Source organism: Strongylocentrotus purpuratus, unplaced genomic scaffold, assembly GCF_000002235.5.
Source record: "Strongylocentrotus purpuratus isolate Spur 01 unplaced genomic scaffold, Spur_5.0 spur5_scaffold_18, whole genome shotgun sequence".
Taxonomy (NCBI): domain Eukaryota; kingdom Metazoa; phylum Echinodermata; class Echinoidea; order Camarodonta; family Strongylocentrotidae; genus Strongylocentrotus; species Strongylocentrotus purpuratus.
Window position 1 is genome coordinate 2,459,125 of NW_022145603.1, and position 14,008 is coordinate 2,473,132.

At 37.9% G+C, this 14,008-nt stretch overlaps 1 protein-coding gene across 5 annotated transcripts in view; it reads right to left on the minus strand.

Moving 5' to 3' along the window:
* Positions 1-3,410: 3,410 nt before the first annotated feature.
* Positions 3,411-14,008, minus strand: part of LOC582795 (protein CASC1) — a 32,725-nt gene continuing 22,127 nt past the window's right edge. For 2 of the 5 annotated variants that reach the window (XM_030989038.1, XM_030989039.1), the window contains exons 7-14: positions 12,374-12,915; positions 11,402-11,570; positions 11,008-11,114; positions 10,341-10,507; positions 9,755-9,925; positions 8,986-9,135; positions 6,955-6,960; positions 3,411-5,209 (exon numbers count right to left, since the gene is read on the minus strand). In XM_030989038.1, coding sequence (XP_030844898.1) covers positions 4,970-5,209; positions 6,955-6,960; positions 8,986-9,135; positions 9,755-9,925; positions 10,341-10,507; positions 11,008-11,114; positions 11,402-11,570; positions 12,374-12,915 — 1,552 coding nt within the window. In that variant the 3' untranslated portion in view covers positions 3,411-4,969. The remainder of the gene's footprint in view (positions 5,210-6,954; positions 6,961-8,985; positions 9,136-9,754; positions 9,926-10,340; positions 10,508-11,007; positions 11,115-11,401; positions 11,571-12,373; positions 12,916-14,008) is intronic. The other 3 variants (XM_011668708.2, XM_030989037.1, XM_030989036.1) reach the window with 2 other exon arrangements.

A 14,008-nucleotide genomic window follows, 5' to 3' on the forward strand; every position in this document is an offset into this window, starting at 1 on the left:
AAAGTCAATTATTTTGGCAGTTCATGTATACGTTTCTCCTCATATAAAAATCCCCTTATACTTGCAAATAAAGATTGGCCCACATTCGTTGTTCTCTGATCAGACCAAACTCTATTTCACTTTCTATTAAATGGCAAACAAATTAATAGGAAAATGAAGTTTCATAATAAAACATCTTGTTTAAAAGATGATGACCAGTGTTGTTTCTACGGGAAGGGCCAAACATAAAGGGGTGAAGGTGTGAGAGCGAGGGAAGACAAACAACGCCAGAATTATTTAAGGACTTAGATAGCTCGAAAATGCTTTTTATGCAAAGGCAACTCTTACAATCAGATGAAAACCACGATTTGATTTTATGATGAGTATCAAACCTGTAAACAAAAACTGATTCTTAACATTTATTTTGCTTAAAATTTCTTTTTTTTTGCAGTGGCCATAATCTCACTATCTTTACCATATTCATATCTTTTTAAACAAGGTAATACATCTTTATCATAATCTGTTGTAAGAGATGCATTCACATTATAATAGTAGGCCTATAGTCTTTGAGGGAAAACAAATCTAGCAATTTATCTCCTTATACAATAATTTTTTTAAATCTCATCTTGTCTTCCTTTTCCCTTCATCTCTCCCCTAGCTCTCATCTCTTCCCTCCCCTTATCTCCTTCATTCGATGGGGGGGGGGGGGGGGCACGTGCCCTCGTATAGGTACGCTACTGCATCATCACAGATATTTCATTTTAACCACGCTTCTTCGCTTTACTTTTTTGCAACATATAAAAACAAGAATTTGTTGGTAAACGAGACGCAAGAATATCCTCATATACGAATCGAGGTGACCGAATATATGAGTTTTGTATTACGTTCTCGTCAGCGAGGTTTGCGTATGCAACATTTAAGTTTTACCTAGTGTTTTTGGTTACAAAATACAAAATTAAAAATGTCATTCGTTTTTTGCCCACTCGCAAAATTTTAGAATTGTCTAGATAGACGGCGCTATATAAATGCCTATTATTAATATTATTATTATTATTATTATTATTATTATTATTTTGCAAACGAGTATTCGTTTAGGCCACGTCTATTATTGCTGGGTTATATTTTTCTAAGTGTACCATAACATTTTATTTTAACTGTTCTGTATAAACGTTATGCTTTTTGATGTATATATGTTCATGTTTATTCAGGGTCCCATGGAAGACCACTACTTATTGGTGAATGGGCTACCCTGATAAATAAATAAATGCCCCCCCCCCCCTCCCGATGACTGAGCCCACGCTACGCCGCTGGTGATGATATCAGAATCGCTCCCTCTCTATAAATACATATAAATAAATACAATTTACTTGTATACAGTTCCGGGAAGGGGGGGGGGGCAATCATTTTGCCCCACACACACTTGTTCAGGTACTCCAAAAGCGCCCATTTTCCATTGTAAGAAGAACCCCTTCCTTTTGTAATAAGTGTGCACCCCTCTTTTTTTTCTTCATAAGATCCCCTTCACTTTCTCATAAATGTCCCTTTTCACCTCTGATAAATGCCCCTATTAAAATCTCATAAGTGCCCCTTTTCCTTCCGCAATTGCCCCTTTTCTTTTGCAGTATGTGTTCCTTTTCCACTCTCATAAGTGCCCTTTTTCATCTCTGGTAAGTGCCCCTGTTCAGGTACGAGAAGTGCCCCCTTACCATCTCTGATAAGTGCTCCCTTCACCTCTGTTAATTGGCCCTATTCAAATCTGAGAGGTACATGTTTTACTTCGACAACTGCCACCTTTCATTTGTAATGATTGTCCCCTTCCCCTTCTGATAAGTGCTCTTTCTATTTAGACACGTGTCACTTTTCCTTTCTTAAAAGTGCCCTTTTTCCTTCTGATGAGTGCCCCTTTTTTCTCATAAATGCCCCCTTTTCACCCCCAATAATTGACACTATGAAGTGCCTTTTTTATCTCTAGTGGGTGCCTCTTATCAGGCGCAAGAAATCCCTCTTTTCACCTCTGAAAATTTGCCTTTTTTAAAAAAATTTGACTTGTGCCCTTTTTCCTTTTTAATAAGTCGACTTTTTCAATCTGATGTGTCCTTCTCCCTTTTTTATATAGCCCCTTTTCAAAATGCTAATGTTTACATTTTTACAAGTGCCTTATTTCATATATATTGAGTGTCCCTTTTAAGGTGCAAGAATTAGTGCCTCATTAAATACCTGTCTGATTTGCCCTTATTACTTTGATACGTGCACCTTTTCTTTTCTAATAACTATCCCTTTCCCTTCTGATAAGTGCCTACTATTCTGTTCCCATAACATGCGCCCCTAATTCAAAGCGACATAGAGCCCCTTCTTTTAAATTTTCCCTAGAACTTGATTGCTTTGCTCACTCGCATTTATAGTTGTTACAGTTATATTACTTAAAATATAACTTTTTAGTCTTCCTTCACTAGATTGTGCTTAAAGTCCCATCAGGATTGGTTTTTTTCTCTTTGTGTTGTCATTTTCATAGGTCTATTCGAACTTCACTGACTTTTTTTTATTTTTTTTTATGGTAGACCGATGTATGTACAAATTTTATCTTATCTTATCTATTCTTTAATAACAGTTTGTATGCTTGTATAATGATTTCATATTAACAAAAATAAGAATTGATCAGTGAAATTAGAGCTTGAAGATCGGGGAATATGTTTTAAAATAATTGTTCAGTTTTTTTTTTTTTGGTCGAGTTTGTGAAATAATTGGCAGACAAGTCCTTCTATTAATACATGTATGTCCTCTTAAATTATCAAAACCTTCAACCAGTCACTTGCATCCAAATAATTGTATTATTTTTGTTTATTTTGTGCTTTAACGTTTTAATACCCGGTAAGCATCTAGTATGATTATTTAGAAAACATTCTCACGTTGTCTAATCCATGAATTTTGTCCTACCATTTTCTAGTTGCATCACTCTTGGTCTGTCTTATCACTTTCCTCTCATTCTTTTTCTAGTCTCCCTCTCTCTCTCTCTCCCTCGCTTCGTCTCTTTCCCTCTCTCGACTGATAGATTTGATCACGGCATGCTTCTATGAAATTTCTTCTCCCTATGACCTTCTCAAGCTCATTTGATGTAAAGAGATTAGATGTTCCCAGATGTTCTCCATACACTCACGTTTGCTTCAGTTCTCTGCTATATATTTTCTTTCAACTATATTGTCTCTGTTTCCCTCTTTCATTATCAATATCTAGTTAATATCCTACATATATCTGATAATACCCCCTTCTCTGTATACCCCCTCACTCTCTCTATCTGTTCGTCTGTCTGTCTTCTCTCTCTCTTTCTCACATCACTGATTATATCGTCCGCTGACATACAGAAGCAATTTTTTAAATTAGACATTTTTTTACACATAATGCAGTTTTCAATTTTGTAAAGATTTTATTAATATATAAACTCTGACATAGACATCTTGGACGTAGAATTAAAATGAACATCATGTTACATGTGTGACTTCAAGGTCAGATTGAGATAACTCAAACCCTTCTCAATATTATTTCAACAGAAAAATTGATTGTCCCTCTTTCAGACTTAAACTTGATACACTCTGTGTGCAATCCAGTGCTGCTGAAGAAGTTCCCATTTAGTGAAGCTTAGAGTAGTGATAGTTTCCAACTGATTGCAAGTCCTCTAATCAATCTCAAAGTTGTGAATGCAGATTACATTAAAACAGAGTTGCTATCGATTTCAATCAATCATCTTTTTCTGGGTACCTATTGTCACCGATCTTTGGTCCAGTGATCACAGGGTTTAATGGGTTCCTACTCAGACTACACTCGCATTAAATGCAAAGGATGTCATGAAAGGGTGAACATTTATTTTATGCCACACATGTTACTCAGTCAAGGTGATTAGAAACATTTGCATAATAATGTTACATAAAATATAAATGAAAGACTTGCAGTAAAATTTATCTCTTTATCTACATTATATACATTACATGGACGGCATTTACAGCTGGAATGATAGAAATAGTTTTATATAATCTTATTTATACTTTCATATTACTTTTATCTTACAATTTAAAGCATTGCAGAACACCTACACAAATTTCATGTTGTGTTATTATCTGTATCTATTTAGTATTATATCATCAGGGCTCCACGCTCACTTTTTAGGAAGGGTTTCCAGATTGATCTTTCTAGAGTCTGAATGCATGACCCCTATGAAACATTTTGAAACGTAGGGGTCCTGAGGTCTGGACTTGAATTTTGTGGGTGCCCCAACTGCTCATGTGCCCAGGGCATGTCTTAATTGGTGTTGATATGAATGAAATGCATTGCTTACTGTTAAGGCTGTGCTTAACCGTGTTATGAGGTACTCAAGTAAATGCTAATGTCAAGCCCTGCCTGCATACACATAAGGAATACAAGTACTGAATACATGTAAAGATGTGTTAGGGAAAGTGATGGATCACATGGATTCACGCAACAACCATACATCCTTTTAGAGAAGGTCTTTAATCCAGGAATAACATTTTGGAATGACTTTAAACAAACGCAATGCCCCAATAATGATCTACAAAATGTTTTATTTAGTGCCAATGATCTACATTAATTTCCTAGTTTTGTACCATCTTGGACTTATGAGCAGAGAATGTAACATTTGCTGAACATTTATCTAATATCCTTATCATAGATGTCATTCTTTGTCTCAAGATGAAATGGAGCATTCCAAAAGGACAATGAACAACTTATCCTGTTAAGCCCTGAAATATGTTGTTTGAGGAAAGCAATGTTACCTCTGGCATCTTGTGGATAAAGTGTAGATCAAAGGAAACGTCCTTATATTCTTAAGTTCTTCAAGTAGACTATTATCCTAGGTCACGTTAAGCATGAAAGCAATTTAAGGACAAAGCAAAAACACTAGTTGTCTCCGAACACTGCACATGGAATTAATACCCTTATTATCTCACATAAAAGACTGTAATCGTTAATCATGTTAAGCAGTCTAAGAGAAAGCAATAACCCTTGTTGCTTCAAGCATCTTGTGTACAGCGTTGATGTATCCAAACTCTGTGTTCTTCATGCGCTCATGACCTCCCTCGGAGCAAAGGTCATTGACCATGTGATAAAGGTCAGCGTGAAACTGTGACCCCTCGGCGAAGGCTTCAGAGAACTCCTCGTCGTATTCTCCCATCTTCAGCTTGGACGTCTGCTTCTTACTGGTCAACAAGACTTGCCAATCCTCCTGTAAGGTCAAGGATAGATAAACAAGGGTAAGCATCAGGGAAATAAAGGACTGGGGCTAGGAGCATTCCTACAGTGGTGAATACAGGCAAGTTGAAGGTATTTTGTCCCATATGTTAAAGGGATTCGGTAACTTTGTCTTAGATTCTGAAACAAATTCTGGATTAAACTCATGCTGCAATGATAATTATAGAGCTTTAGGTCAGTCAGGAACACCATGACTTTTACAAGCCGATCTCCTGTCTGATTATCAAGATATTTATGATTGGAATTACAAATTTTGAAAACCGTTTGACAAACAAGTTTTCATAACACTACAGTCTATTGGGCAAAACGAGTGTGGTAAAACCGGTCACTCAAAGATTTTTACTTTTTCGAGGCACTTCTTGATCATTTTGAAGTGTAATTTTTTTTAGGGCTTCAATATTACACCATATCACAGACACTGATAACACGTAGGGCTGTGTATCTCAGATTTAATATTATTAAACAGTCCCTTTAAGGCTATCGTGGTCGTGTCGAGTGGATATGTCACCGGACTGAAGTGATTTGCTACTGCAGTACATGTCTTTGTCCATTAGTACTACACCTCAAAACTTTCTCACTAGACACAAATTCCTACTATAAATGTACAAATATCTTTAAACATAATATAGAAAATAATAATGTACAGAATAACATCTTTCTAAAGATACATTAGTCAGTATACTAACAAAAATAAAAATAAGTGTGTGTAACTGTCAAAATTGTGTAAGATTGGTGCGTAACTGTGAAGGTAAAAAAAATGTAAATTTGATGTGCAGTGAATGTTTATCACTGTGCTTTGGAATACATGTGCTGTGTAATACAACAACTCTTTCAAACTATATAATGTGAACAAAATTGTGAATCAGTTGCTTTCCATACACAGAATAGTAATGATAGTGTTGAGAGTCAAGACTTGTGAGAATGACCAAGCATGATGCACTGGTTCACCTTGTAAATAATTTGTGCACTACCAATCATACGTTATCAAAGAAGGGAATTATTAATACGCATGCAGCTCTTGGATGAAATTAAGATCTTGTACACATGCTTCAAATACTGATGAGAGATCATCAAACAAGGTATGTTTATTTGTTAAGAATACTTGAAGAGTATTAATACTAGTTGTACTGTAGATGCATTTCATATTAGGATGAAATGAGAGGAATAAAGTTAAATATAAAATGTTAACAAACAAATCATTTACACATCTCTACAAAGAATATGTATTGAGATAACGTGTTAATCATATTCTGTTTTAATTCTACTAAAATGTTAATGAGAGTTTTGATCTTCAATTAGGAGAATATGAAGACCTAGTCACAATAGATTGAATCACCGGGACCTGCTAACATAAAATTTAACATTAAATTGCATGATCACTACATTGCCAATTTTGTAAAATTTGACCATAGTCAGAGACAACACTGATCAATGCAATTGATTAAAACTTTATGCTAACAAGTTCCGGTGTTATCATTGAAGCCTCGTTCACAAAATGCTGGAAACTGTCACAATGAAATAAAACGTGCCATATTCCTGTATCTTATAACACCAAATAAAAGCGGCCTCTGTCTCTTTTTCTCACTTCACTGGCCATTATTTTCAAATCAAACAAATGTCAAGTTCCAGTTTCCCGCACTGTATGTGAACGAGCCTTGAATGGTCATGCGAGCACGGCACACTGTATGTGAACTGGTCTCTCTCTGGTCTAGTAAATACCTTGCTCTATTTGTATGCAACATAATGGAATATCAAAATAAGGTAGGGGAATAAAATGGAATAATGGTTAGCATGATCAATGCAATGTGATGAAGCTTGATTTCACTACCACAAGGGCCCTGTTGCATACAACTTACAATTGATGGTAACTTTGCCTTTGATGGTAATTTCCAATGTTTTGATTGGCTGTGGAGGGATGTTGCCATGGTAGTTCATATTGATGGCTAAGTTACCATTGATTGTAACTTTGCCATTGATGGTAACTTCCAATGTTTTGATTGGCTGTGGAGTAGTTCATATTGATGGCCAAGGTACCATCAATTGTAAGTTGTATGCAGCAGGGCCCTGATATGGTTTCTTAAGCATGAATGGTTACTAAATGATTGCAATTTTGCCATAGCTAGTTGAGAGAGAGAGTTACATCACCGAAAGTTGCCTCCAATTGGTCAGGCATTTCATGAAGCTCCAAAAAGTTCTCTTCAATAGAGATTGTACTGAGGGGGGAACCATTTGGAGCTTCATGATTTCACCTTTGACAAATGCTGGTGTCACAACTATCTCTTTCAATAGGCTATGAGTTTTGCTACATTGTGAACTTGTTGTAATTCAAGTGAATTAAAAAAGCTTCACTACAACTTGAAATGGAAGTACTGGGGGGGGGGGGTTTCACAAAACTTGTCATCAGTGACAAATGACAAGTTGTGTTATAAGCTACTGAAATCCTTGCTTCTGATTGGTTATCAACATATTTGTCACTGATCTTTGTCATTTGTCATTGAAAAAAGGCTTTGTGAAATGGGTCCCTGGTTAACATTATGGATGGTGACTAACAATGGAGTATTTCATGAATGGTTTACTAATTCTTGAGATTCAGCAAAAACTTGATCTTGTATTTCAAGTGCTCAAAACATCTCCACCAACACCTTTGTGATTTACATGCAATATAGGCTTGGTTAGGTTCAGGTCAATAACATGATGCAGAATGCTTTCAGTGATTTTTTTAATTTTTAAACATGATTACATAGCTGCAAGGGTGTGTCCATTTGCATCACTTTTTGACGATAATATACATTTGGAGGTGAATAACCATAATGGATCAGCATTGTGAATGGAATAAGGAATTCACTCAACAATTACTGGGGCAAAACAAAACAATTTATTGCAGGCTTTGCAGCATGTAAAAAATGACTATACAATGTTTATAAAAATATGTGTGTGGCATTATGAATATTACCAGCTGAATAACTCGAACAAAAACAAGGTTGTAAATTGCATGGTGTATTACAGATTAAACAACCAAGTGAATATGAGAAATAATGCTAATGGATCAATTATGTCCAGCTTTTGATGGCACAGTAAGCAATGCATTTCATTCATATCAAATCCAATTAAAACATGCAATAAGATGAGATCGAGATGAAACAATGCAATTAATATGAATGCAAATCATGTTGGGGCTGAACAGGATTTTTAAAGGGATCATTGATTTGATTCTCAGTTTTTGTCCATGCTTTTACGTAAATGTATTCTATTATATGTACTTGCTGATGTCTTTATCCCATCTGAGATTTGATCTGATGACTGTATCTACTAATAGTCCAAACTTAAATCTGACCAATCATCAAATAGTCAAACCTGCTTTAGTGACCACCTGTCTACAAAGACCACCCCCTGAAAATGGTTTCCCTTTGAAACATGTACTAAAGGAACCTGTACATAAAGACCACCTGTCTACAAAGACCACATTTTGTATACCTTGAAAATGGTTTCCCACTGAAACATGTATGAGAAACCTGTACATAAAAAACACACATCTTGTGTCCCTTGGGTGGTCTTTAAAGACAGGTTCACTGTAAATGATATTCTTGTCAATTTATGTTCACAATTCCCAAATATGATTCAATAATACATGGCAACATATAGGGGATATCTTGGACTTGCCCTTTGGAAGTGTCACGTTTGAGTGACATAATGACTCTTTGACTCGATAATCAATCTGATCATCTATCAAGTCAGACTGGATCAACTTACATCTTTGACTGGTTCTGGAACGAGCTTCTCACATCCCAGGAGGATGATCTTATCAGGAGATGTCTCAGCGTTCCATTTACTCCAGGAATAAGCAAAGTGAGATGCGGTCAACGCCATCTGATCATATGCTGCTCCTTCCGTCTGCTCATCCTATATATATATATCAAACAAAATAAATCAATTAATAAATCAATTACGGGTGAAAGATGAAGGTGAGTTCTGGTCATCCGATTGCATTGTGAAAGAAAAGGTGTGGAACGGATCAGAAAAAGTTGCTCATGTAGCATGTAAGTATTGGTGTGTACTGCAAACTTCTGGAGTCATCAAAATCATAATAAATTTGGCCCAGTCTTGGTAAAGTAACAAGCACTGCACACAGAACGATGTATATGGGATTACACAAATAGTGTTGGGGTCTACCTACCTTGATTTCCTTATCTTTCTATGCTTATTACTCAGCCAGTATACATTTTCTACCAAAATTTAATTTTGTAATCATTAGGAATCAAATGAAAAATATTGGAGCAATATTTAGTCCTAAAGCCCAACGCACATGACACAATCGTCCTGCCATCCGATTCCCAAAGGAATGGTTATCATAATCGAAACAGAGTATTTTATAGAGAAAAAACATAATACCGTAATACACATAATTTGGAGGAAAAAACGTGAGTAATTCCGGCAAAACGGAATGGTTGGCAGCTCTGTTGGGGTATAAGTCCTGTGACTGTCACCATACAATCGATCAAAGAGAAGAAGAGGATCTCACCTTATCACAGACGCTCACATATTTCTTGGAATCTTCTTCAGGGAAGACATTGACTCCTGCTTTCTTCATGGTCTCAATCAATTGAGGAGGCTCCATCCACTTATTAGAGATGGATTCCAGCTCAGGTTTACGTTCACCATCACCAGCTTGTCTGAAGCAACAGAGATGATCCTACGGAGAGAGAAATACAGGCACTTCTATTATATTGGCCACCCTTTACCCAGGACAAGACTGAAACAACAGAGATGATCCTTAAAAGAAAGAGATACATTTTTATTACATAGTAGTTCCAACAGGTATCAACTGTTGTACAATTTTAGGGTGCCTGCCTGATTTTTGGCGGGTACCTGAATTTAAAGATCCCAGAAACTGACAGCCCAGGGCCCTGTCTTACAAAGAGTTGATATCAATCGCAACTTATTTGCGATTTATATTAATCCCAACTATGTACATAAGAGATAGGAGACTGCAAACTTGTGATTGATTGGAGGACTTGCAATTGATTTGGATCAATCGCAACTCTTTGTAAGACGTGGCCCAGGAGATACTTTGCATTGGATTGTGAAAGCAGTAAATAGTTGCATACCTTGATTTCAAACTCTACCTCTAGGATAGCTGCTATGATGGTGAAGCGAGCATGGTTGGTGCCGAGAGGGAAGAGCTCCCAGGACTGGAAGGGCATATTGATATGCTTGTCCTGGATGCAAGCCAGAGGACCAAACTTGATCGTCTTGAAGGAAAGTAATCTCTCCTCTGAAAACAAGATGAGAGAGAAATATCTTGTTTAGAAATAATGATTAAATTGGTAGCTTCTTATATAGCACCTATGTATCACACACCATTACATCTCTGGCGCTCAACATTATTACCCCGGTCATAGCATAGAGGCCAAACATGAAGCACTCTAGGACACAGGTGCCCGTTTACATGTGGATAGAGAATGGCAAACATGCGTCAATGTCTTGCAAAAGGATAGGAGTGTCGGGCTGGGATTTGAACTCTCAACCCTTGGATTAAGAGTCAAGTGAATGAACCACTGTGCAACACAACAGAGCAAGAAAGGTATTCTCTTGGACTGTAATGCGTTTCCCAGATTCGATACTGCCTCAGATCAACATGAAAATAGCAGCAAAGTAAAAACCAATGACTTTTATTTCAATACATAGTGATATTTTATAGAGATTCACGAACAACAACAAAAACAAAACATTTTTGTTTGCTTGTTTACCCAAGGCATGGTAGAGAATGTTTACCTTGTTCAAACTTGACATCGTGAAAGCCATCGAGTCTCCATTGCTTGCCCTCTTCCCACCAGTAAACCATCTGAGGTTCTTCACAGAGCAATACATTATCAGGAAGCCTGTAGGGAATAATAGTAACAGTAGTAGTAGTAATGAGAGATTCTTGAATAGTGCATATCTTATTATTATCTGTGCACATCATTGCTTTGGCTCCACAGCAGCCTTAATCAGGAACCCATTAAAAATGTGGCTCAAAAAATAGATTTCAATACTTTGCTCTGGTTTGTAATATTATGTAACAGAGCAAAATAACAGTGATTTCCTATTGAAATTTGGAAACTCTAAAAATAGTTTTTTGATGACGTCACACTTGACCACACTATAAGGATAGGGGAAAGCCACTTACTTGACCGTAACACCTAGAGGAGGGGCACCCAGGGCTTCTGTTGCTGCTGCGTTAGCTGCTGCAGCCTTAGGGTCCAGGGTGAGTCCCATGGCCATTGTACCGGCCAGAGACGCACCCAGCTTGATGCTGTCTGATCCATAAGGCATTCGCTTCAGCTCATTAGATGTATCTGAAAGGAAATCACATGATACGAGTTAAAGAGAAGGTCGAGTTCTGGGAAGAGGTGAAAAATAAGTTGTGAACGTTATCATTGTTATTATGCAAGTGTGGAAGAACATCAGATAAGACATGTTCCCTGAAAAGCATGGCTCTTCAAATGCCTTCATATTCTATATATGGCATGTAACATCGTAAAAATCTGGAGGGATTTTACGCCACATGTTCGTGTAGTCCCACATACATCCTTCTGAGTCCTTCTGAGTCATTTACATGGTTCCAGAATCTTGCAATACAGACGAATACTTATATGCTAGATGATCAACCTTTTCATTTTTCGATTCCACAACTTTTCTGTCACAAAGCGATCGCATGACCAGAACTCAACTTTATCTTTAAAGGTCAGTCAGGGATTTCATCACGTACACTCAAGAACCATTCCAATGCAGTTACTTTTTTCAAAATGGCGACAAAGCGATAATGATAGCACATGGGTGGAGCGGGCTCTAAATTAGTCTCTTCATGAGACTCAGGAAGTAGGATAACACTAACGTTTCTGTATAGCACACAACACATAGGCGTAACTGCATGTCTCTTTGCGCTTTACAGAACAGAATACATAAGGAGTGTAAATTGTGCACCATCATGAAACAGAGCCATGTACATTGATCAGACCAGGGCACCGAAGACTAGCCATTTTAACTCGTCGTAAACATCAATGAGACAAGATTTCTAAGATAGATTAGACAGGACACTGTTGTTAGAGCAGATACTTGAATGATTTAATGCCGTTTTTGCTCTGAATAGCAGACTTACCTTGTGTCATTATCCAGTTCTTGATGTGCTTAGGTTGAGGGGGCATGGTCAAAAGGTCAAAGTGTATGACCCCTCCCAAGACCTGGTAAGCTCGTAGGTCAACTGTATCCTCATCTTCCAGCTCGTAATCCTCCTCCTCCTCCTCGTACTCTTCTTCTTCCAGACCTTCATCCTCCCCAGCTGGTGTCTTGGCAGGCTCTGGTTCCTTGGCTGGGGTAGGGGGCGCGGCCTCCTGGGCCTCTTCTTTCTTCTCTTCCTCTCCTCCCACCACAGACTCCGTCGCCTCTCCATCCTCTTCCTTCCCTTCTCCATCCTCCCCCTCGTCCTTCTCCCCGTCTCCCTCGACAGGAGGGGGTTCCTCAAAGGGCTCTTCTTCCTCTGGAGGGGGGTAGTAGCGCACCCTCTTGAGCTTGAAGGTACGGCACCGGTGTGAGAAGTGGTCGTGTGCTGTGTGGATCACACGGATAGCGATGTCTGAGAGAGCAAGCTGCTTGGGAAGGTCAAAGGAGAAATCTTGCTCTTCAAAGGAATAGCTCTTCAATCTGCAGAAGAGAGAGAGAAGCATTCTAAATTAATCGTCCATATTAATCTCATTTATACAAGCTTAAAGGGAGTGTATCACAACGATACTATGTGTCTTTCCCGTGGCCCTACCCGGGGCCAATCGGGTTTAATACGACGACAGACGACGCAACCACAGCATTCACGTGCCTGCAACATACGTGAAACCGAAGCGAGAGGAGAACTTTAGTCTGTGTCACAAACACTAGCGTGTGCTGACCCGGTTAATCAAGTCCATTCGTTTATGTGCAGTTGTCCAAAAGAAGACGTAGATGGCGTTAACCGGTATTTCCCATGATACACTCCCTTTAATTTGTCTGAATTCAGATCTGAGAAGTATCGTGGCTGTTGTATTATAATTCTACCTACATAACACTTAATTAAAATATTTTTAAAGCATAAGTTGAAACACATTGTTCAACAGACTGACCAACGGAGCAGAACAAGCTCAAACATAACATGTAGTAGAAAAGCAATCTTCACAGAAACGTCTTCACAATTATTGCTCCAATTCTACCAGAACAGTCTGCAGTGCCATTTGGATGTGAGAACTACTTAACAAATATGCAATGTCATTTTTTTGTTTAGTTTCAGTTTTGTTTGGACAATCAAAGATGTTCATGCATGGGTATACAGTTGTCCGTGAAGTAGGCAACTTGGTGATCACTACATAACACTGAGCCAACGGGTATTAGGCCAAATTTTAAAAAAATGTGTTTAGCGTCCCATTTTTTTTTTTTTTAAATAGGAAGGAGGAGGCCCCCCCCCCCCTTTTTTTTTTTTTAAATGGCCGCTCGATACTTTTTCCCCCCGACAGTCGGGCTATTTTTCAAGATGGCCGCCGAGATTTTTTTTTATTTTTTAAAATCAGAAATAGATCCATTTAAGCAGTGTTTTTCATGTTTTTTTTCTATAAAAAAAATCCAAAAAATAGGAGGGGGCCCCCAAAATGGAAGCGGGCGGGGATGCTAAACATGTATATTTTTTTAAAGTGGCCTTACGCTCCTGTGCATACATCTGTGTGCTGCACTCTATATATACCCACGCATGAGCAACTTTAAAACTTATCAGTAC